The following is a 24,462-nucleotide window of genomic DNA, read 5'->3' on the forward strand; positions in this document are numbered from 1 at the left end:
GCTGACAAAAGCTCCATTCATAACTCTTCCTTTTATCCTTTTGGTGAATAAGTAATTATTCAATATAGAAGGCAGGATATTTGCAACTGGCTATTTAATGTGGCAGCACACCGTAATGAAATCTGCTGTTACTGGCAACCTGAGAGAGGAATGTAACAATTCTAGCGCGGCCGGTAACTTTATCTCCTTTGGCGGCCTGTTTATTTGGCACGTCATCGAACCTTTTATCCCAGTGAGTGACAGCTCTTGAAGGGTCGCATTTACTTCCATTCTATCGTGTATTGTAATATTTAATGGTGGACAAGGTTGAGTGGGACCGAGGGTAACTTGAACCCGCTTTTCCACGGAGTCGAGGCCAAGAGACAGTTGATCCCTGGTATTGTGGCATAACACGCACAGTGACTTAGCGTTTGCTTATGAAGGATAATCTTACTGATTACAATTAAGAAGAGGGCTACAAAAAAAAAGTTCTTGAAGCTGACAAGAATACTGGTTTTGGATCCCTGTGTTATTGCGTCATTTTCTTTTTAAAAAAATGTAAATAATCTTGGGTGCTGGTTTTTGCCGCAGTACAGATTGGGAGCTGTTTTCACAGCTTCCCGATCCCCCTTTCCCTCTTAAATATCTGCTTTCTCCTAATTAAAATCTTATAGCAGCCTTCTACGAAAGTGTGCAAGTGTTGAGAGTTCCTTAGTGACAAAGTAATTAGAGCGGAACAAAGGAAGCCAGGTTATCCTGTTACTGCACAGCGAACTTTATCCAGGATTCGTTTTGTGTTAGTCGAATGTTGCAGAACTCTTGTAAGGAAGACTGGGAAGGGAGAGGGGAAATAGTCACCCCTCATAATTTTGCTAGTCCTCGGAGTGCACTCTGTTGCTGATGTTATACAACAGACTAACAACAACTGCCCTTCTAGAATCAGTACTGTCTTGTGGCATATATTTCTATAACACCAATTAAGTATCCTTTGGTTTGTAGCATAAAGGAACCAGATCTTAAATTTCCACGTGCTTGGCTTTCATGTATGATACATAAAATGCTTAATTGAACCCCTGGGGTGGAATACAAGGAAGCATTTTAGCAGGTGCTTCACTATGCGCAGGTGAGGAAAGTATTGTCAGCATCACCCGTGTTCGTCTTTTGTAAGCTGAACAGCCTTCAGTTCAGAGCCCAAGAAGGAAAAGCTATAGCCCAGTCTTCTACGGAGCCAGATAGGACATGACCCTTCCCTCTTACTAGCCCTGGAATTGAAAAAAGGCAGGCACCCTTCTCAAGTCTGGAATGGGAACAGGTTTGACTGACAAAACTATGTGGGGATGGAAGGGTTTAAACGCCCTCTCCTGCACTGGAGCCTGAATCAGGACCCTGTTGCACCTGCTGTTTGCCTTTTGGAATCGCTGGGATGATCTGTTCACAAATCGCCTGATCTCAGGTCTAGCTTGATGCTCAGTTCTTGGATATTTTGGGCTAAGTGCTGGAAAACATTTTCCAGTGGAGGACTTGAATGTATTTACTCACAAATGTTTACCCGATTTCCCTGCCATGGCATGTCTTGCTAACTATTTTGTTTATAAAATAGTGAAGATTTAATGTGGTATCATGGTAGCACTTTAAGTAAAAAATGACGTGTTGAGACTTTCCTGGGGTTCTGCCGCTCTACGGAATGGAGCTGATTTGTGCACCGAACCTTATGGAACTTATAAACATTCCTTGTTAACGTTATGGAACTTATAAACATTTCTTTGCTTAAAGTGGTGCTTTTAAGGCTTTTATTTCTGTCTTACTGAGTCTTCCGTGTATTCTTATCCTTTGATTTTTTAAAAAAATTGATAAATGCTGTTTCACAGGTGACTTTGACTGAGAGTGTCTAAAACTTATTTCTGAAGCGATACTTTTGATGGGTGTGTACGGAGTTTATGTAGGGCAAGGATATTCTGTCATTTTAATCCTTTATTCTCTGAAAATGAGAATGAGATCTGCATTTTTTTTCAATCAGAGATTTGCATTTGGGAAAACTTAAACTCTTCTCAAGTAAAACATAAATGGCTTTTTCTTTGTTTCTGTAACACTCACTTTCTTCATGAGATTTCCCTACTTCAGTTACAGCCTTCTAGCTCCTGCACTCAGTGTTCCTGTTCTATGGAGGAAAATGCCAAAGCTGGTGTTGAGGTAAAGAAAACAGAAAATGCAGGGAAGCCATTTATCCCGAAGATATTTTTTGGAACACGAACGCACAAACAGATCGCTCAGATCACTAGAGAACTGAGGAGGACGGCATATTCTAGCACCCGTATGACAATTCTGTCCAGCAGAGACCATTCCTGTGTTCACCCAACAGTATCTGGTTGTAGCAACAAGAATGAAAAATGCGTAGAGTTGCTAGAAGCAAAAGATGTGAGTAGTTTGCTTTTAAAAACAAAACAAAAAACCAACCAGCTACTTTATTGTCTTCTTGTTTCATGGAATAGATTAATGTTTTTATCTGATGTTTTGAAAAATGGGGCTGAACAAAACAAGGGACTTGTGCCTGTCTGAACGTTAGAAATACCTTTACAAATATAGTTAGGATTTTCCCTAGCACCTCTCCCCTCTCCTAAACAAAAAAGTCTCTCTGTACATTAGGAATAGCATTCAAGTGATTGGCAAACGCTTTAGGTGACGTATCGGCATCTAAAAGGGCTTGTGTTTCTGGAGAAACCTATGAGCACAGGTGAGAGGTTCGGTGTAAACATCTACAAAGTTGCTTTATACCATTGGTCCTTCTAGCCCAGGGGTGTCAAACATGCGGCTCGGGGGACGGATCAGGCCCGCAGTGGAACTGGCTGTCTTCTGCTGCTTCTTCCAGTTCTGCTGCTGCTGTGTTATTGTAGGTTTGCAGCTTACAGATACACACCTGAACAGCATACTCAAGATGGCAGCAGCACATACATTTTGATGCAATAATTCAGAGCAAGAGGTGTCAGTTATCAGACACTGTTAAATAAACATAATACTGCAAGAGTGCTAATGTTTTAAGCATGTTTTTATTTTAAGTAAAAAAACCACCTTTGTGTTTGTGTCCTTTATAAATTTTATATCTCCGCTACCTGGCATTACATTTTATGACACACATGGCCCAGCCCAACAAGGTCTCATTGATGTCAGATCCGGCCCTCGTAACAAATGAGCTCGACACCCTGTTCTAGCCAGTGTTGCCACCTCCTGATTAGCAGTAGCTCTGTAGGGCCTCAAGTAGAAAACAGGTCCTTTTTTCCAACCCCGGAGTTCATTTTACTGGGGGTTGAATCTGGGACTTGATATGTGCAAAGTTTCGCCAAGCTATATGAAGCTGCTTTATGTAGAGTCAGACCTTGGTTTACGTAGCTCACTTTAGTCTGGTCTGGCAAGCAGTGGCTCTGCCAGATCTCGGACCGAGAAAGGTCTTTCCAAAACCACCTGAGAGTCTTTTAACTAGAGATGCCAGGGATTGAACTGGGGAATATATAGTGTGCAAAATGGATGCTCTTCCACCATGTTCACTGTGTCTATGTGCTGCTCTCTTTCATTTTCCTGTGTAACTGTGTAGCACGGGATGCCCAGACAGATTTTTACCACTGTTACCATTCTTACCTAGCATAAAATATGGTATGGCAAACTACACTGGACAAAATGAAGCTGGAAACCCAAGAGTACTTGTAGACCTGGTGAATAGGGCCAAAAGAGTGCTGACTTGAACCAAGAGGAAAGATGTTTTCATAAATAAATCTACCCAAATGTAAGAAATCTGGTTTAACTGGGTTGTGGATTGTGTAATTACTCTTGGAAGGAGATGGGTATGGTTCCCATCATGCTCAGGTGGCACTCGGAAGTTCCAGATCCTTATACTTGGTCAAGTTTCCAAGCAAATATTTGGCTCTGAAGAAAATATGGGCATTACTAAGCAGCTTTTACACAGACAGGAAATAACACATTAACATTTATATAGCACTGTAAAATGCTTTATCTACAGTGTCTCCATTATCTTTACAACCACCCTGTCAGGTAAATCAACATAATTATTCTCACCTTGCATATTTGGGAGGGGGATGGCCAAGGCTGAGGGAACAGTGGTTTTCTTAAGGTTCTCCAGTGAGTTCATGGCAGAGTTGAGACTTGAACTTGACTTTCAGATTGAGCCGTTCTTCGAGGTGGTCAGATGCCTCTTCCCCATTATAGGAGAGGAGCATTTAAGAGCTCTCCTATGTCACATAAGCACAAGCTTTCACTTGTCCGACCCTCCAGTAACATCTGCCTCTCAAGTCCTACTGTCTGTGCTTTTGTGTTCCGAGGTCAGGTAGGTGGCCCCTAGAGACAGGGCATTTTCTGTGGTGGCACCTTGCCTTTGGAACACCCTCCCCCTTGAGGCTTGCCTGACACATATTTTACTGCCTTTTAGGTGCTAGGCCAAAACATATCTTTTTACACAGGCTTTTATTTAGGGTTTCCATCAATTTTATTGTCTGCTTCTGGTTCAGTATCTGATGTAATGGCTAGTTTTAACAGCTTGTGGTCTCTATATTGATAATTTATTACTTTCTTGTAAGCTACCTCGAGCAGGATGGTGAAGAGGCGACATAGAAATCTCCTAAATCAGGGGTCTCCAACCTTTTTTGAGCCTGTGGGCACCTTTAGGATTCTGACACAGTATGGCGGGGGCAGCCACAAAATGGCTGCCTCAGGAGGTGGAGTCAGCCCTAAAATGGCTTCCCTTCAGTAACACAGTGAAGATCCTTGTGCAGTGCTGGCAGCTGCTGCCAAAGCAATGGGTTTTTTTTAAAAAAAAATGCACAGCCAATGAAATCTACAGTGGCCAATTGGAAGCCTTGTCAGGCAAAAGCCCCATCTCCTTTTAAAAAAAAAATGCTTGGTGGGTACCAGAAAAGGTGCCTGAAGGCGCCATGGTGCCCTTGGGCAAGACTTTGGGGACCCCTGGCCTAAATAAATAAACGAATAGTTTTATTTTGTCCTCATGTTAAACTTATGAATGGATTTAGCAGAGAGTGGTCCAGGGTTGCCCCGTGAGCTTCATGGCTGAGCATGGATCCGGACCCATTTCTTCTCGCTTCAAATCTTCTACTGTGTTCTGTACAGCGTACCACATGAGAACAAAGTCCAAAGCCAGCTAGCGGCTGGTGATGTTTTCTGAGGAACGCACAGTTATTTTGTGCTTAGTGACTTTGGTACTTGTCAAGTGTAAGCAAAGCATTCAGTCTTCATGCTCCCCTCTGAGCCCTGCGGGTGAGTTGTGGTGGTAATGAGGGCCAATTAACTCTGTCACTTTAGGTGTCTTTGTTTTACCCCCAAGACTGTATTGCAAAAGTCAGTTGATAAACAGATAAATGACAACTTGCGAGCTGAGAGGCACCAAGTGTGATAACACTTCGACTGCCAACCTCCCCTTAGGGTTGTGTTACAAGCTTAACAGGGATGAACTTTCCCTGTCTGGTTATCAGCCTGCGTATGCTTGAAGCAGCTTCTAAAGGGTAGAATTTCATGGACTCGCTCTGTTTCTGCTTTTAGTTTGCTTTCAGCAGTCATAGTGGGAAATACAAAAGTGGTTTTATTATTAAAAGGGGGGTGGGCCCACAGCTATAATCTGATAAATCAAAAAAGGAGATGATGCTATGGGTGTGCACTAGTTGTGAGCAAAGTGAAATTATCCCGAGGGCTGACTTTCTCCATAGTTCATTCATCCCTTTCCCCTGAGGTGTGAGTTCTTTCAAATTCCTAGGTCCTGGCATTGTGTGTTGAGGAGCTGGTTATGTTCAGGCATGCAGCTGCATTTTGATTTATATGAGAGTGGCTTGGAAACACCCAGGCATTGTCTAACAGGAAGGCTATGTCCTCTGCCTCTCCCAGGTATCATCGCCTGGGCATTGCATAATGTTTGGAAAGCAGAGCAAAAGGGGCACCATTTCCAGTGGAGAGGTGAGAGGAGGGCACTTTACTTGCCTTGCCTTGCCCACTAACCCTTGCACTTTACTTGCCTTGCATTTTTACCCCGCCCTCCCCACAAGTGGGCTCAGGGCTGCTTACAAGGGGCATAAACTCATACATAAAACCAGATAAAACAATAAAATCATAAATAGTAACAACAAGGGGTGGGACCCGCAATACTCGCGGGGGGGAGGGACCTCCACACATGAGGCAGAGGAGGAAGCAGGAGGAGGAGGTAAGTTCCCCCCATCCCCCCGGTTCCTCCCCCATCTCCTCCACACACACCCCCCTGCTTGATTGCCCTTGCCTCCCCACCCCGGCTCTTGCACCCCCCAGCTCCGGAGCGAGGCGCTCGGGCCTCGCTGCTCTCTTCCCCCCCCAAGCGGCGGCGAGGGAGTTTGCAGAGCGTTCCCTGCGCATGCGCAGGGGACGCTCAGTCACTTTTGGGGGGATTTAAGTATCCCCCCAATATTTTTTCTGGGTTTTTAGATTTTAGTGCACACCTGGGGACTGCCCCAAGTGTGCACGAAAATCTCCCTCCCCCCCCAGGTGCCCCCAATGCGCAGATTTAGGTATCCGCACGCACGGGGGGCGACTTCGCTATTAGTATATAGATAATAACAATAATAAAGTGCTTTCTGTAAACAAGATGGTCTTGAGTGGTTCTGATGGCATCTTCGAATCCTCCCCATTGGGGTACCACTGTCCAGTAGATAGTTCAAGCCAATACCACGTTGTCAATGTCACACAATTTATGGCTGAGCTTCCAAGGGCAATTCCTAATCCTGATGGTATTGCCACCATTGGTGGTGGTGACAGCGGCGGCCCGTGTGCGAAAGCCTGGCGGAAGAGCTCCGTCTTGCAGGCCCTGCGGAACTGCATAGGGTCCTGCAGGGCCCTGATCTCCTCCGGGAGCTCGTTCCACCAGGTGGGGGCCGCCACTGAGAAGGATCTGTCCCTGATCGCAGCAAGCTTTACCTCCCGGGGGCCTGGGATCCCCAGGCGATTTTGGGTCCCTGACCGAAGTGCTCTTGGGGGTATATGTGGGGAAAGGTGGTCCCTCAGGTAGGTCAGACCCTGGCCATGTAGGGCTTTAAAGGTAAGTACCAGCACTTTGAAGCGGATTCGGTATGCTATTGGCAGCCAGTGCAGCGCCTTCAGCCCAGGCCGGATGTGCTCCCACTTGGGGAGACCCATCAACAGCCTGGCCGCTGCATTCTGCACTAGCTTCAGCTTCCGGAACTGTGACAAAGGCAGCCCCATGTAGAGAGCGTTACAGTAGTCTAACCTTAAGATTTATTTTTTTTTAAATCCATCCTAGTTTTCCATAATGCAATTTGTAAAGTGGTTAGCATGAATGCACAAAACGAGTTGGGGACTGCAAGGTCTAATGGGGGTGGGGAATAAAACACACATGACCCAAATCTCCCTCTCCATAATTATATGATAAACTTTTAAGTGCTCAAGCAGACCTATGTCTCCCCCTTCATATTGCTGCTTCTTTTTTTGCAGCCTTTAACTGATTCGCGGCTTCCTTACCATTCTGTGCCTTACCATTCAGCACCCTACTAACGTATGCATGTGTATTTATGTTGCGTGCATTGATAATAGGCTGTGTGGTACCCTGCTGCCTCAGCATACATGGAATATTTACATCTTGTTAATTTTGTGAACTCCCTGACCTGTATGGCCCAGACTAGACCGTCTTAACAGATCTCAGAAGCTAAGCAGGGTTGGCCCTGGTTAGTTTATGGATGGGAGGCCACCAAGGAAGTCCAGGGATGCTACGCAGAGGCAGGCAATGGCAAACCACTCCTGTTCATCTCTTGCTTTGAAAACCTTACGGAGTCACCATGAGTTGGCTGTGACTTGAGGGTACATTCCACCACCAGTTGTGTGAAGCGATACTTATTGTAACCTTTCTAAATGTTGGTAGTAGACTACTTGCACAAAGGTTAGAAAATATATGCAAATTTGGTTAATTGGAATGGTGCTTTTAGTTGAGTTTGGGGATTGATGGTGGGAGGGGTTAGCATTAAAAACACACAACCCTCATTACTAGAATGAACCGTAGGCTTGTTTTTCTCTGATTCTAGACATTGGCTTGAAGATTTTTCAGCATTTAATTGCACGAATTTCCTTTGTCTTTTCTCAGCTGGATTGACCCTCTCTGAAATACACTTTTGAAGAACATACTGTACTGTGAGTTCAGATCTTGAATTTTTCTCTTATGTGCTTCCAGGGCACATCTTGTTCTTACTACCATGGAGTCTATAAGCTTAGTGAACATCACAATTTACAAGTTGCCCGTAAGAAATCTCAGGCTTGGGACATTGAAGATTTAGTGAGCCTGGGGAAGAAGCTGCGTTCCTGCGCCTATTTCGCAGCTCGGGAGCTCATGGTGGAAGCTGAGATCGTGTTTTGCCCTTACAACTATCTTCTAGACTCTCAAATAAGAGAGAGCGTAAGTGAATTTTCAAATGTCCTTTCATCCTTTAAAATGAAAGCGAGATGAAAAATTGGCTACTAGAGGCTGCATCCAAAGAAAGCCCCACGTTCTGGTTTCTAGGTGAGCAGTTTACAGTTGAGAGGAAAGGATTAGTGCCAGATTTTGTCAAATTATGTTCCTAGTGTATGCTTAAGATCATTTGTTTATTTCAGTGGCTGGTGGTTGGATATGGGATTTCTGGATATTAGACTCATTGAGGGCTGGGGTGGGGGATGGTGGAGGACGTTTGTTTTTCCACTGATCAGCATGATCCTCCCCCTGAAGGCGAGGAATATTCTTTTGTTGCTCCTTTGCCTCTTTGTCCCTCCAAGGGGCTGATGGGTTCCACACCCACCTACCTTCAGCATCAGTTGTTCCCATACCAAGCACTGGGTGGTCTGCTCCTGACTTTTTCAGTTAAATGGAAAATGTCAGCTTCTCCATCTGTATGTGGTTTAAAAAGAAACTTGCCATGGAATCTAGGCCAGGGATGGAGAGCTGCTGTTTGAGAAAGAAATGAAGATAAAAAAAGGCCCACCATTGGACCTGAAACCTGTGGTTAGGTGCCAACTCTCTAGGTGGTTGCTAGTGTGATGCCTAATGACCTGTTTTGCTGTCTCTGTGTCCACCATAAGTTTTAGTACTCCCACATGGAATGCGCAGTGCCCTACAAGAACAAGTCAAGAAAGGCTTGTTGTTGTTGTTAGCTATTCAGTCGTGTCCGACTCTTGGTGACTATGGGCCAGCTCTCTCCTCGTTTTCCTATCTTGTACTGTTTCTTTGAGTTGTTCCATGCTCAGGCTGGTGTTGACTTTTAGGGTGTCTAGCCACCGTGTTCTTTGGTGGCCCGGTTTCCTTTTGCCACTAACCAATCCGAGCATAATTGCTTTTTCTAGTGAGTTCTTCTGCATGATATGGCCAAAATAAGTCAGTCGCAGTTTTATGACTTTTCCTTCCAACAAAGGCGTAGAAATATTCTAAATAAATAAATGGAAGAAACAATGCAAATTATAACGCCATGTTTTGAGGTGTGTGTGTTCTAATCGGTGGGAGTTTGATCTTTTATAGATGGAGATTGACTTAAAAGGCCAAGTGGTCATTTTAGATGAAGCTCATAATATTGAGGACTGTGCGCGGGAATCAGCCAGCTACAGCGTGACAGAAGCTCAGCTTAGATTGGCTCGAGAAGAGCTGGATGCCCTGGTGAACAGCAACATTCGGAGGAAGGACCATGAGCCTCTGCGGGCTGTCTGCTGCAGTCTGACAAAGTAAGACGTACTTAGGATATAAAATGGCAATATATGACATGTTTTTGGAATTTAAAAGTGATAAATGTCTTAGCAAAATGGAAAATATACCTGGTACCTGAGAGAAAACTGCAACCTGATGCACCCGACGCTACTTTAGCACATGTACCTTTGTAATATCTAGTTAAAGGGAGCTCTGTTCACAATGAAACTTTCAGAGTTTCTGCCCCATGTATTTCTGATCTTTTTCTCCCTTTCAGCAAGGTAGGGCAGTAAGTTACTTGTTATCCAGTCTGTAGGTATATCAGTTTGACAGAGAGGTGAAAAGGTCAACCACAAGGGAAGAGTCAAGTCAAAAGGACAATAGAAGGCATGCAATAATTGAGAAGCAATGAAAGCCCTGCATGTTTCCCTCATAAAAATTAAGTATCCTTCTAGGTGCAGAAAGGTATCTTGGATTTAAGACCTGTATATTCCCTCAGCATGCTCACTTCATTTTCAAAAGCATTTCACTCATTCATTCTAAAGGAGAAAGTATTTCATAAGAGTAATTTTCTGTACTCCCCCCAATTTCCAATTTTTCCATCAGAAAAACTGGGGAAAAGGCTTCAGAAAAAAACCTGTTCCCCCCCCCCCCCGCCTCCACCTCCTCCCCTGATGTTGTCTCTTAGCACTGATACTCAGAGGTTTGCTGCCTCTGAATGAGGAGGTTCCTTTTGTTCAACGTGGTTAGTAGCCATCAAGGGACCCATCCACTAGGATTCTATGTAACCCCCTTTAATAATGTGCATTCATGGCCACCACTACCACTGCTGGCAGTGAATTCCACAATTTTAATTACTTGTTGAGTAAGGAAGTATTTCCTTTTGCCTGCAATTCTTGGTCAGGATTAAGGTTAGAACAATCAGGTTTACGTCTTACTGCCTGATAGGGTTGCCAATCTCCTAGTAGGATGTGGATTGTTCCTGGGATTATAATTGATCTCCAGACAAAAAATAAAGTTCAGTTCCCCAGGAGAAAATAGCTGCTTTGGAGGCTGGTGTCTATGGCATTAGATCCCACTGAGGTCTCTCCCCTCTGCAAATTCCACCCTCCCCAGGTTTCACCCCACCCCCAAATCTCTAGGAATTTCTCAACCTGGAGTTGGCAATTGTACTGGGGCTATGGAACATCCAGTTGGTGGTTAGAGATGAGAAATAATCTGTGAAGATATCAGAGTTCCTGTTTGCTGAGTCCTCTCCAGACTTCATATGCATTCTGCCCTCAGTTCTCACTGCAAGTCTGACAAAGGAGAGGTATCCAACAGGCTTTTTCAAGTAAAAGCATGTAAAAGAGGCAGCTTGGTAGCTCTTTCAGATGTTAAAAAATCTTTTGAAACAGATGAAAGGAACAGGACAGAAGACTTGAATGCCTCTAGCCTTTTAACCTTATCAGAAAAACTCAGGTTGATTTCTTTGTCAAGTCTGCCAACATTAGTGAAAGCGCCAGGCGGAAAGCAGGAGATGAAATGTAAACGACCAACAATTAAGGATAGGTTGATAAATAAAGCGGAGGGGTCCATCAGTAACACAAACAATGTCGAAATAATCTTGTGTTGGTTTTTTAAACACTTTTCCAAGTTTTTGTGCCTGTTTGTCTTCAAGACTACTTCTTACTTAAGGAGTCTTCCCTAAGTTGTGTGTTATGTGTCCCACCCTGCAAACAACCACTGATAAGCTCCATTATTTTGAGAATGTTGTGATCTAGGGAGGTGGCTTTTTCCCCTCAGAAACTCAAGCCCCTCTGATCCATATAACTGTTTTCTTTTGAAAGCTGCCTTTCAAAAATGGCTTGCTACCTATGTTATGAGGCACCTGCTATTTGAGAGTACCCCCCCCCCCCCCCTGTTAACCTAGTTGTTCAGGTCTTTGAATCCTGCCCCTTTTATGTCATTTTCATTGTCTTTCTGACGCATTGCCTGTTTGTGCTAGCAGTTGATTGCATTGGGAATGGATGTAAATATATATTTTTGCTTTTGCTGTCAAGTCGCAACCAACTCATAGCGACCCCATAGGGCTTTCAAAGCAAGAGACGTGCAGAGATGGTTTGCCATTGCCTGTGTCTGTGTAGTAACCATGGACTTCGTTGAGGGTCTCCCATCCAAATGCTGACCAGGGCCAACCCTGCCTAGCTTCCAAGATCTTACGAGATTGGTCTAGCCTGGCACATTTCACAGAAAATAAAATGTTAGTATGTTTTCCAGTCTTTTGTCCTCTGTTTCTTATATGTTTTATTATTATTTACAGTTGGTTAAGGGAAACCTCTGGTCAGCTTGTAGAGAGAGGTTATGAAACTTCTAGTAAAGTTTGGAATGGACAGCAAATGGTGGCGTTCTTGCACAATATGGGTATAACCAATGCTACATTTCCCATCTTACAGGTAGGAATGTGTAATTCTTAATAGAAAATACTATTTAGATGCTGGCTGGCTGTGGTGTCCCAAGCTTTTAAAAACCATATTTTGGGTATCGACAATAGAAAGTTCATACTTTTTTCTCTATACAGCTACCTAGAAGTTAATTAATTGAAAACTATTTTAATTTATCTCTATTCTTTCCTTACTGATCTACAAAAACGGCTTCATGACAGTTGTTTTTGAGAATGCTGCTCTTGAGGAGGAGTCATCCTAATGTGAAGTTTTGCAAAATTTATCAAAAAGAATTAACTTGCTATTCCTCCTGAATGTCCTTGCAAGGCTAGGACAGATGTTTCTGCGATCCCTGTCTGACCATCAGGTGACATCCTGGATTTTCAGATTTTCAGAATGAAACCTTTTGTTGCTAGAAATCCACCGTTCAGCCACACTTATGCTGATTCCCAAATTGTAGGGGAATGCACCAAAAATATCCTGCATGAAAGAAACAGGTACATATGATTTCCAAAAGCCAATTAGAATATATAAATACCCCTTGCCAAAATGGTTATACAGTAGGGCAGTTCCATACCATCTGTCTTTGCTACTGCAGCAGTGCCCACAGGATAAGCCAGATTTCTGGGCTTTTGTCCAACTGAACTATGCATGGAATGTTACCCTTTACTCACTGTGTTTTCTAACACTGCAAGATGAAAATAGATTGTTAATACTTAAGTGTATGACGTAGTTGCTCTATGAACAGCAGAATCTTTTTATCCAGAATTCCGTTATCCTATCTAAAATAATTACTTGGTTACTCTTTAATATTTTACCATTAGTCACAGCGTTTGTACTTTGGAGTGACTCTAGTGTTGCTACTAATTGTGGTGTTCCAAATGCTGCACTTGGGTCTGGACTGAATTTTTTGGATTGACAGTGGCGTATAGTGCTTCCATGTTGTTCAGCGCACAAACTGATCTGCAATTTTTTTGGGGGGGGCTTTTACAGAAACATCTTGCAGCTGCCCTTGAAAAGGAAGAAAGAATAACACTGTTTCATGGGAAAGAAGAGGTGGTTTTGGTTCCAGTTATAAGTCCTTCAGCTCAGATTACACTAAAAGGGCTGTTCATGGTTCTCTCTTATCTTTTAAAAGAAAATCACAGGTCAGTGGAATTGCGTTCGTCTCCAGCATTATTACCAAAACATGAATTAAAATGTAACGCTGCAGGTGCATCTCGTGCTCCTCAGCGGAAAACCGTTTTGTGTTTGCTTGCTTGTTCAGGTATGCGGATGATTATAGAGTCGCCTTGCAGCAGACATTTGTTTGGCGAAACGAAAGTACAGTTGACCCTGGAGATGCCAACGGCCCTTTCGCACTAGCCAAAAGAAAAGCGCGACACAAAACAGCAGTACAGACGCTCAGCTTCTGGTGCTTGAATCCTGCTGTGGTAAGATTATTGGGGCTAAAAATAGTCCTGTTTGTTTGACTGCATATTGAGTAGAGCTGGCAACTTTACTGTTCAACACCCCCCAAAAAAACCTTTGGTTAATTGACCAGTCAAATCATGTCAAATATTTTCTAAGCATTATCTCTATTAGAACAAGGGGGGGGGATTCATTTTACTAATCAGTGAGCTCGATAACTTATGCTAATTACAAAAACAACTATTGTAGCATACCCTCCTGTTTACTTGGGACAATCCTGATATTCAAGTCCTCATCTCTGGTGAATTAGTGTCCCAATTTTGTCCCTGTTTTTTGCCTCATTAACATTTTATTATCATGAACTGCTCAAATTTTCATCCTTGGAAGTTCAGTTCTCTCTCCAGACTCTCTGAAAGTTGTCTTTGAGTGGGGTATGGATGAATCTTGTCTGTAACACGTCCTTGTCAGTGAATGTGCATGAATGATAAGGCACCATGTAGCGTCCATCCGATTTCAGCCGCTTTGGGTCTTGATCAGGGAGGAAAGCAGGATATAAATAATAATAACAACAGCATCTAACCTGATTCGAGTCCAGTAGTACCTTGGTGGAAACTGCTGTCAAGTCATAGCCAACCTATGGCGACCCCATGGGGTTTTCAAGGCAAGAGACATTGAGAGGTGGTTTGCCATTGCCTGCTTCCGCATCAGAACCCTGGTATTCCTTGGATGTCACCCTTCCAAATACTAGCCAGGGCTGACTCTGCTTAGCTTCCAAAATCTAATGAGATCAGGCTAGCCTGGGCTGTCCAAGTCAGGGAAGTAGCACCTTAGTGACCAACAAGATTTTGTGGATTATATGCTTTTGAGAGTCAAAGCTCCCTGCATCAGATATCTGTCTCATTTTGGGTAATCTACCTTGAGTCCCTGCGAGAAAGGCAGACTGTAAATAATGTAAATAAATAAAATAAATCAAAATAACAGAATAATTAATGTCTTCCTCCTGTTGGTAATAAAAAAAGCCATGACCCTTGGAGGCCATTGCAAGGTTGAATGAATACAGCATAAAGGAGACAGAGCAGTGCATTCCACAGTGTGCAGTAGTGTGGTAGAGGGAATGTGGGTAGATGTTCCTGGTTTAAGAATAAGGATTTCACTTACAAGCACATCCCTGTTCCCATCAGGGAAATGTTAGAAGGGAGGTTATTGGGTATGTCTGTCAGTCTTTATTGCACCATACACATTGCAACTTATGTGATTCCATCGAACTAAGAACAAGACATTTTGGCAAATTTTCATAAAATAATTTAAAATACGCAACAATAATTTAAAATATCTCAGAATAAAACCATGATAATACACCTTACAATCCAATGGTTAATGACTCAAAGTAGAGCAGTTGGTGTACGGGTCAACCATGCTTGAATGAGGATGCCTCCTCTTCCTCATCCTTATGTTTATGACCATGGCAGCAAACCTTGCCATTTGGAAAGAAACTGTGTATCTCTGTCAGTAAGTTGTTGGGAAAACAATTAAATTACCTTTTTGAAATAAAAAAGATATAATGGATAAAACTCTGGATGGTGTTAGGTCAAGTTTCTATAAATGCAACTGAAATGCTGAATAGTTCTTTACCTTGTCTTTTGCCCTGGAGTACTGGGGCCAACCTTGCAAGTCCAAGTTTTTCTTTTTGTTTTTTAATGCAAAACTAAAATTCAATTAAAAGAAAGTGACAGCAGCTGTTAAAAGATTGCTTTTGATAAATATTCAGCAAGCCATTTCTTCCTATTTGGAGTTACCTGCAGTTATAGTAGGTGATCAGTAGGAGCAGGCCATGTTTTCCATGGACTATACTTTCTCTTGCAAACTGATGTCTACAGAAGGAAGTAGCAACCTTCGTGGTAGCATTCTTGGCTTTATGGAATATTTGACCCCATTTGGTATCAATGACTAGCTGCTTAACTAACATGCCAACCTTTATATTGGGGTCATGATAAATATGATGAGAAACTCTTGTTTGTTCGGGGGTTTTTTTGAACTGAATTTTAATTTTATGAAAGGAATAAAACTGGGAAACAAAAAAAAAGTAAAAATTTAAACCATATGCAAACATCAACAAAATACAACATGAAGAAGAAAAACAAGAAAAAAGAAAAAGAGAGGAAAAAAGAATAGGAACATAAAGACTTCTGATTTTCTCTACAACGAATATAATTTTGATTACAAAATATTCTTGCTTATATATAAAAACAAGGACTCTCTCCCTTTTTGTTTCCCCTTAAGCAAACATCATATTAAAAAAAGCCACCCGGGGGGGGGGCGTCAGCTCGTAGATGGGACGTCTGCTGATCCGTCTCCGAAGCCCGTCTCTTCTCCGGCCTCAGGGGAATAAGGGGTAAGGGTGAAAAGTGCCCGTAAAACAATGGGCAAGACTGGCAAAGACTATATTAAGCCGGCTGCCATTGGTTTGAAATCCGTTCGTTCATATTTTACTCCGGAGTCCCAATCTGACGTTTCTGACCATAGTAAAGTGACAGACTCTAAAACGGCGGAATGGGATATAACGGCTGATTCTAACGTAAGCGCACTTACCAAAAACGATCTCTATGATGGGGTTAAAATGCTAAAGAAAGAAATTTTATCGGATATAAGTGCCATGATAAAACCTATGGCCGATCAGCTAGAAGAATTGACCACAGCGATGCACAAGATATCTCAGACTGCTGAAACAGTGCTGGAGGCAGCGATAACTAATCAGGGTGACATAAGGCAGCTGCAAGGGGCAGAGATTTGGACAAGAGACAGAATATTTCAGTTGGAGCATAAATCCAGGGAACGATTTCTAAAGTTTCGTGGATTTGTGAAGCAAGCAGAAGGCTCAGCTGAGGTAGCTATGTTTATTTCACATTGGCTGGCGTTGACTTTACAGCTAGAGGAAGGGGTAGCCCCGATTATAACAAATGCGTACCGCTTGGGCTCTCCCAACTCGAACAAGCACAAAGGTCCTCGTGATATCTTGGTGGAGTTTGCTGATGCGAGAACAAAGGTTAAAATACTGCAAATGGCCAAAACTAAAGGCTTTTTTAAATTTAATAATGATGAGATTCAAGTCTTCCCGGATGTGGCACCGGAGGCTTTACAGCTGAGGCCTTCTTTGAAACCGATAACTCAGAAGCTAACGGAGGCAGGGTTCAGATATAGATGGCTGTCAACGGGTTATTTATTAGTTCGGCACAATGGAAACAATCACCAAGCGGATGATATGGACTCTGGGTTGGCACTTCTGAGAGCTCTGAAAATTGAGTTTTCCCCGGCTGAGCAGCTCATGACTAACACAAAGAAAAGAAGGCTGGAGTGCCCTGCCTCCCCGGCACGTTGGAGCAGAATTCCAGTTCGGCAGAATACCATTGCTGACGATTGAGTCGGAAAGCTGAGGAGAATACTAACCTGTTACTGCTAAATTGTTTTTCCTTCTAAGTGTTAAATTTTAGATCCTTATCGATAAGTCTAGCTCATGATTTCTGAGGTTTGGGGGGGAGGGGGGTTGGGGGTGCGGTATCAAAGTTCCTCTAGTTTCTTCAAGAATGTTGTTTTTATGTGTGTATTTCCGAGTGGTATCTCTCTTGGGAGGGCAAAGGTACAACAGATCCTAAGGCATATAGACCAATATCTCTCCTGAATGTGGACTATAAAATATTAATGCATACATTAACCGCCAGACTAAAACACATCATTCCGTGGTATATACACCAAGATCAAACTGGATTTATTCCTAAACGTGATATCATGGATAACGCACGCAAAACACTGAATTTAATCCACCAAGGAAGATTACATCCTGAAGATGATTCAATCTTTTTATCTATAGATCTAGAGAAGGCCTTCGACACCTTGGAAACCTCATATCTAAATAGCCTTCTCTCTCACCTTCAATTTGGACCGGTATTCAGAGGTGCGCTTCAGAAGATATATGAAGCTCCGCATGCAACCTTGCAAATAAACGGGTCAACGTCTAACCCAATAACTCTTAAATCGAGGAACCAGGCAGGGTTGTCCCATGTCACCCTTTCTTTCGCACTGGCCATGGAACCACTGGCTTGCCATCTACAGTATGAGAAAGAATACAAAGGAATCTTAGTTAATAATAAAGAATACAAACTTAGTCTTTTTGCTGACGACCTAGTCATCTTTATAACGAATCCCAGAAAGTCAGTACCAGTAATACAATCAATATTGCAAGAATTTGGACAAGTGTCTGGACTTATATCTAAAATATATACAATTTTATCAAAGCTTCTCATACTAGTAGAGAGAAGATTTTATTGTATTTAGCAGGCTAACCCTAAAAAGTCAGTATTATATCCGATTAGCATCTCCAATCAAGAAAAGCAACACATCAAGGACAACTTTGAATATCAATGGGTTAAGGACCAGTGGGTAACACTAGGTGTTAAGATACCAATCAATCTAACGGATCTTATAAAATGCAACCATCAAGAAATTTGTAAAGATCTACAAAATTTGTTTAAAAGCTGGGACACAAAATTTTTCTCATGGATGGACAGAATGGCCCTGATCAAAAGTTTTATTCTCCCTAAATTTCTCTTTTACTTTCGTGCCATACCAATTTATATACCCCCTTATTTATTGAATAGCTGGCAAAACCTTATAGAAAACTTTATTTGGCAAAACAAGGCCCCTCGAATTAGATCGTCGGTAATGAGCAGACACGTTCGTAGAGGAGGATTATTGATTCCGGACCTAAGGAGATATTACATAGCAGCCACCCTAACTAATCTTGTTTGGCATTATCATGCTTCCCCAGAGACGGACTGGATGACAATTGAAAGCACTTACCTATTCCAGAAGACCTTTAAGGAAGAATTGTGGGCAAAAAGTTTCCAAAAGATTCAATATAATCTAAGTAATCCATTTCTCAACACAACGCTTAAAATATGGTACGCAATTAAAGACAGATTGGTTTCCCAGTCTTCGGTTCTTCGATCTTTCACAGGACAATTGTGGTTTCAGCCGGCCACTGAGGAACAGTCATTCAAAGTTTGGAAGTCTGCGGGAATCACAAGACTAATTGATGTTACCCGTAACAGACGATGCTTAACTAAAAACAAACTGGAAAAGAAGTACAAGATTAAAATTAATTGGTTCGAATATATGCAACTCCAACAATTATTACAATCAATACTTACCACAAGTGAAGATACTTCTCCAAACTCTGGGTTATCGGATTTTGAAAATCTTCTTAAATACACTAATTGTCAAAAGAAAGGACTTATATCTAAAATATATACAATTTTATCTGAGCTCCATACTAACCATCTGACTACGTACCAACAAGTGTGGCAAAAAGATCTAAACATTACTCTTCCAAAAGATAAGTGGGAGAAGATAATAGCATGATACAAACCGCATCTCCAGATCTCTAACGATTCAGGCTGCAGCTTACAAAGTTTTATTCAGATGGTACCTCACGCCAGTCAGATTAGCACACATGTTCTCTACCATAAGCCCATTATGCTGGAAGAAATGTGGTTCGAAGGGTTCTTTTATTCACATGTGGTGGGAATGTGTCCACGTCCAGAATTTCTGGAAACAAATACTGCAATTCATAAAATACTTTACAGGCTGCAGTATCCCCATGGATCCAGCCATTATTCTGCTAAACCTTTTGGAAGAGGCTCAGATCCCCAGAATCCGTACAGATCTGATTTTAACTCTATTGACAGCGGCGAAAGCAACCATTGCTCAACAATGGAAAAATGAAATGCCCCCCACACTAGACCAGTGGCTAAGCAAAGTATGGGATTATTTTACCCTAGAAAAGTTTGTGGTAGTATTCAGATAGAACAGTAATGATGAGGCTAATGCTAAACCCATTAGACAAATGGTTTCCTTTCTTAGAAAAAGTAGAAGCAGATAAGTTGATTTGTGAAAAATGGGCTCTGCATAATACTGAGGTAATGCTTTTATAAGATCCGGAAACTACTGCTACTGGTTCATGAAGTTATTAGGTTTGGAGTTCTCTTTTTTCTTCCTTACATAGGCAGTGTTGTCATTCACCTCTCATGGTCGATACTAGTGTTAATGTTCTTTTTGTCGTTATACCTGTGTAAAAACTGTTTCTGCTTTATAAAACTTGTTGAAATTCAATAAAATGTTAATTAAAAAAAACAAAAACCAGTATACGGCCCTTCCATTTGGCCTGTCCAGCGGCGCCCCAAGGGTCTTCACAAAGACTATGATTGTGGTTGCAGCTTTCCTCCGTCTCCGGGGTATCTCCATCTACCCATACATAGACGATTGGCTTCTGGTAGCGCCTTCCAAGGATGCCCTGGTCTCCAATGTCACAGAGACTCTGGCACTATTGGAGAATCTGGGCCTACGAGTCAATCGACAAAAGTCTCAATTGTGTCCGCTCCAGTGAATACAGTACATTGGCGCAATACTGGATTCAAAGACATGCATGGCTTACCTGCCCCATGCCAGGGCAGCAGATATCATTTCCTTAGCCACCATCATCCGTACCCAACCCTCTGTCACTGCCTCCCAAATTCAGAAGCTACTGGGCCTGATGGCTGCAACAATGTCGATCCTCGTCTTTGCCAAACTCAAAATGTGCCCTTTACAGCTCTGGTTTATCGAAAAACGCACACACTGTCGTCCTATCCCCTCTTCCCAGCATACAGGACTCTTTACTTTGGTGGACTATCCCTTCGAACATCCTTCAGGGAGCGCCCTTCCACCCTCCGTCACCCGAGGTCACCATTACAACGGATGCTTCCCTGACGGGATGGGGTGCACACTCCATGGGCCTTTCTGTTGGAGACAAGTGGAACACACAGATGAGGAAGTGACACATAAACTTCCTAGAATTCCTGGCAACATGCTGTCACCAGTTTCCTCCCTTTAATCAAGGGAAAATGTGTCACAGTCCTCACGGACAACACCACAGCGCTCTCTTATGTCAACAAACAGGAAGGCACTGTTTCCCTACGACTCTGCACCCTTGCCATTCAGTTGTGGGAGCTTTGCATTGCCAACAACATATTCCTCGTAGCCACTCACATTCCCGGACACATGAACGTGCAGGCAGACCATCTAAGTCGAGCAGGACTCAGCCTTCAGGAGTGGGGAATGAACCCAACACACCTCCTCCCACTCTTCCAAAAGTGGGGAGTTCCCCAAGTCGATGTCTTTGCAAACAGAAACAAGAAAAAGTGCCCTCTGTTCTGCAGTCGAGGAGGCAAGGACCCACAATCTCTGGGAGATGGTCTCCTTTACCCTTGGTCCTCGGGACTTCTTTACCTCTCCCCCCCCTTACCTCTGCTTCTGAGAGTGGTCCGCAAAATACTGAAAGATGCCGCGGACTGTATCTTAATTACCCCATGGTGGCCGAGACAACCTTGGTTTTCAACTGTCCTCGAGTTATCACAGGGGATATACCATCAGTTTCCTCCGGCTCAGGACCTCCTCCTTCTCTCCGACTCCCCCGTCCTACACCATGACATACCACAGTTGAAACTGACGGCATGGCAGATAACTTCACCGGCTTCTCCTCCCGAGTAGTGAACATCCTTTTGAATTCCAGGAAGCCTACTACACAGAGGTCCTACAATTATAAGTGGAGAAGGTTCTGTTCTTCCCTAGGTGATTACACCCCTCGAGCCACTTCAGTGGGTCTCGAAAGAGTTTTCCGATTCCTCCTCTCCTTAGCTGACTCGGGACTTTCTATTATGCTAAATGGGTTGCTGCCATTCTTAACAGTGCCTATGTTACTGCATCTATAGCTTTTCAATAAAAGTATAACCGTTTCTGAATGCGTGTACTTCGTTGTTAGCTGTGGGTTCTGACAAGAGGTACACAAGAACAACATATCATAAGAACATAAGAGAAGCCAATGTTGGATCAGGCCAATGGCGCATCCAGTCCAACACTCTGTCACACAGTGGCCAAAAATATCAGGTGCCATCAGGAGGTCCAGCAGTGTGGCCAGGTATGCATAGTTTCTCTCTCTGATCTCCCTTTAATCTAATCTAATTTAAATGTAATTAATTTAAACTGCAGTGCCCTCCTAGTGTCAGTTAACACTGCCACGTCTTTGGAATATTGGGGAGTGATCATCCTTCCTGGTACACTAACGATGTCTACTGTCTGGGTTGTTATCTGTGTATGCTTTTTTGACCTTGGGCTTCCAGCTGCTCCTGACTTGCTGAGAACGAACGGCTCACTTTTCTCCCACACACTTTTCTCTCTCGTGCACAGGACCATGCACAATGCTTATTGGCTTATGCTTGTAATGGGGGGTGCTTTGAAACTACTATAACTTTGGGTGCCCTGCTGCTTTGGGCCATTCCTGACAAACAACGTTCAAGTGTCATAGTTATGAACTACCAATAAACAGAATACTTCTTATGAAGTGCTGTGTGGTGTGATCTGACTATAGAACCCTGACACCTAGTTGGTAATTAGCTGCATTGTGTCTTCACTCCCCATGAAGATGTCAGCCTGCCATTACATCTCCACTGGAAGTCCTGAAACTCTTGTTAGTTTTTGATGTTGTTTTGTTTGTTTTTAAACTTCAGAACTGGTATCGAGAGTGGAGGCTTTGCCTTGTGTTGTGTTCTTGACCTAAATTACGCCTTCTCTACCCCATCTAGTATTTGCCACATGGCATAAGCCCATCAGGGTATCAGACAGGTAGTGTTTGGAACCCTTTCTTGCAAATTGAACCCAAGCTGCAAAGCAAGCAGAAATTAGTAGGTGAAGCTTTTCCTTGCGTGGAGATGGGGTGAAGGAAAAGGTTCCTCTATTAAATTTCTACTTGCCATGCCGTTGTTAAAGGCATGGGTATGTCTTAATTATTCCTTATTGCTCATTCCTTCTGGGTGCAAAAAACAAAAAAAGTTGGCAACCATACTATGACTTCTTCAGAGTAACAACATTTGGGAACAGGAAGGATGGCTGTGGAATTCTCTGAAGAAAATAATTGGGTTTCCCCCCCACTATGTAAGCAAACTTTTGAGAACTATCAGTTTCTGGATTTGCTTTTCTGGGGGAACTGTAGTTTCCCCCCAGATTTGTTTATTAGTTATTTATTAATTAAAACATTCATATCCCACTGTCTCTCTTGGTTCAAGGCCACTTACAATGATAGTTAAAACATCCTTGCCTAAAACCAAAGATAAAATAATAAACCCCAAATCCCATCCCTCCCCCCTACCCTTAAAAGATGCCCACCATTCAAATCACCTCCAGAGCCCTGGCAAACAGGCAAGTCTTGCAGCGTGTCCTGAAGATGTCCAAGGACGGGGGGCCCTCACCTCTTCAGGGAGTGCATTTCACAGAACTGGAGCCACGATAGAGAAGGCCTGCACTCTGGTCAGTGCCAGATGGGCTACCCTAAGTGGTGGGTTAGCCAACAGATCTTTTTGCACGTAATAGCTACATAATAGCTTCAGACCAACACAGCTACCCACCTGACTCTATCTAGATAGATAGACTCTAACTGGTAGTTCCTTTCTGTGCCCTCTCAGTGACATGGATGGTCCTTTCCTGTTCAATCCATGATGATCTTGTTCTTTGGACCAGCCTTGTGCAGCAGGTAGCCAGAAGAAGTCCAGAGTGAGCCATCAGGAGGACTTGTAAATCCTTCTTGTTGTTGTGAGTTTGTGTGAACACCAGTGAGGCTGAAAAGTTTTGTATACTCTGGCCAAGTTGTTGGAGAGTGTTCTGATTTTAATATATTTTTAGTATGATGTTAGCCGGCTCAAAACCTTGAAGTAAGGCAGGACGTGTATATTTGAATACTTCTTTTTCTTCTCAGGCTTTCTCAGATGTAAGTGACAACGTCAGATCAATTGTTTTGACCTCTGGAACACTTTCTCCGATGGACTCATTTTCTTCCGAGCTTGGTGTGAAATTTTCCATTCAACTTGAGGCGAACCATGTTATTCGGGACTCTCAGGTATGTTTGTTGCATTCAGGGATGGATTTAACCTGTGCTACAGGGATGGATTTAACGTGTAATGTGGCCTCTACACAGAGTGCGGTGAGGTCTACACATGCAATAGAATGAGGTGGTGGAGTGAACTGTACCACATCAAGTGAGGGAAGCTACTTTGGGATGCTCCCCCACATAAAACACTCCTTGCAAATAAAATAGTACCACTTCAAGGGGAGATATGCTAGCCGTGATTGTTGGGTCCCAGTTGCCTTGAGCTTTGGTGTCAGAAAATGCTGGAACCAATCAGGATTGCTAGTAGAAGAACCATGAAGGACTGCTGTTGTGATCAGGAGGGAACAGGCCCTTGTGGTACAGAAAGGAGCTTAGTACTTCCAGGTGCCATTTAAATTCATTTTTGCACAAAGGAACCTTGATGTAATAACTTTCAGCTATGCACACACTTGATAACCTTGTTTGCACTTACACTCAGGCTATAAATGGAGGGGGAACATAACAGGTGTACTTGAGTGGGGTCTAGGGGGATCATCACCCCTGCCATTGGATGCTCTATTTATGTCGCTTCTGAAAATTTTCCTTTGTGACTCATGACTTCCATGCTTAGAGTCAGGCCCTGGTTAGATCTGAACAAATGGTCATCTTGCACTGATTTATGTGGGCGGACATCCATGTTGCAAAATGTTCAAAAACCCTTTGATTCTCAGAGAGGTTGATAAAAATGCTTGGAGCCGCTCTTTTGCCACTAGGTGCAAAATACAGAAAGAGATGATAATTTTTTTTTCAAAGAAAGAGCATGTTAGAACCCATCGCTTTAATGCAGTTCCCTTTTTGGGGATATCTCTCCTTATATATAATTGAGTAGTGGGGTGGCACTTTCTGAACATTCCACACACCTCTAAATCAGTTGGCTCCATGACGTGTCACTCAGAAGCTGTCCCTATCCACTGGCTGCATTGCCTGAGTCCCGCCCACAGAGGTGG

The 24,462-nt window shown here is 43.0% G+C and overlaps 1 protein-coding gene across 1 annotated transcript in view; it reads left to right on the top strand.

Moving 5' to 3' along the window:
• Nucleotides 1–24,462, top strand: part of BRIP1 (BRCA1 interacting protein C-terminal helicase 1) — a 191,537-nt gene that overhangs the window by 36,805 nt on the left and 130,270 nt on the right. Inside the window, exons 7-13 of the mRNA XM_015426280.1 lie at nucleotides 2,107–2,394; nucleotides 8,198–8,419; nucleotides 9,512–9,711; nucleotides 11,976–12,108; nucleotides 13,090–13,244; nucleotides 13,364–13,529; nucleotides 23,345–23,485. Of these exons, the coding sequence (XP_015281766.1) occupies nucleotides 2,107–2,394; nucleotides 8,198–8,419; nucleotides 9,512–9,711; nucleotides 11,976–12,108; nucleotides 13,090–13,244; nucleotides 13,364–13,529; nucleotides 23,345–23,485 (1,305 nt within the window). The remainder of the gene's footprint in view (nucleotides 1–2,106; nucleotides 2,395–8,197; nucleotides 8,420–9,511; nucleotides 9,712–11,975; nucleotides 12,109–13,089; nucleotides 13,245–13,363; nucleotides 13,530–23,344; nucleotides 23,486–24,462) is intronic.

This window comes from Gekko japonicus, unplaced genomic scaffold, assembly GCF_001447785.1.
Source record: "Gekko japonicus isolate JY-2015 unplaced genomic scaffold, Gekko_japonicus_V1.1 scaffold476, whole genome shotgun sequence".
NCBI lineage: Eukaryota > Metazoa > Chordata > Lepidosauria > Squamata > Gekkonidae > Gekko > Gekko japonicus.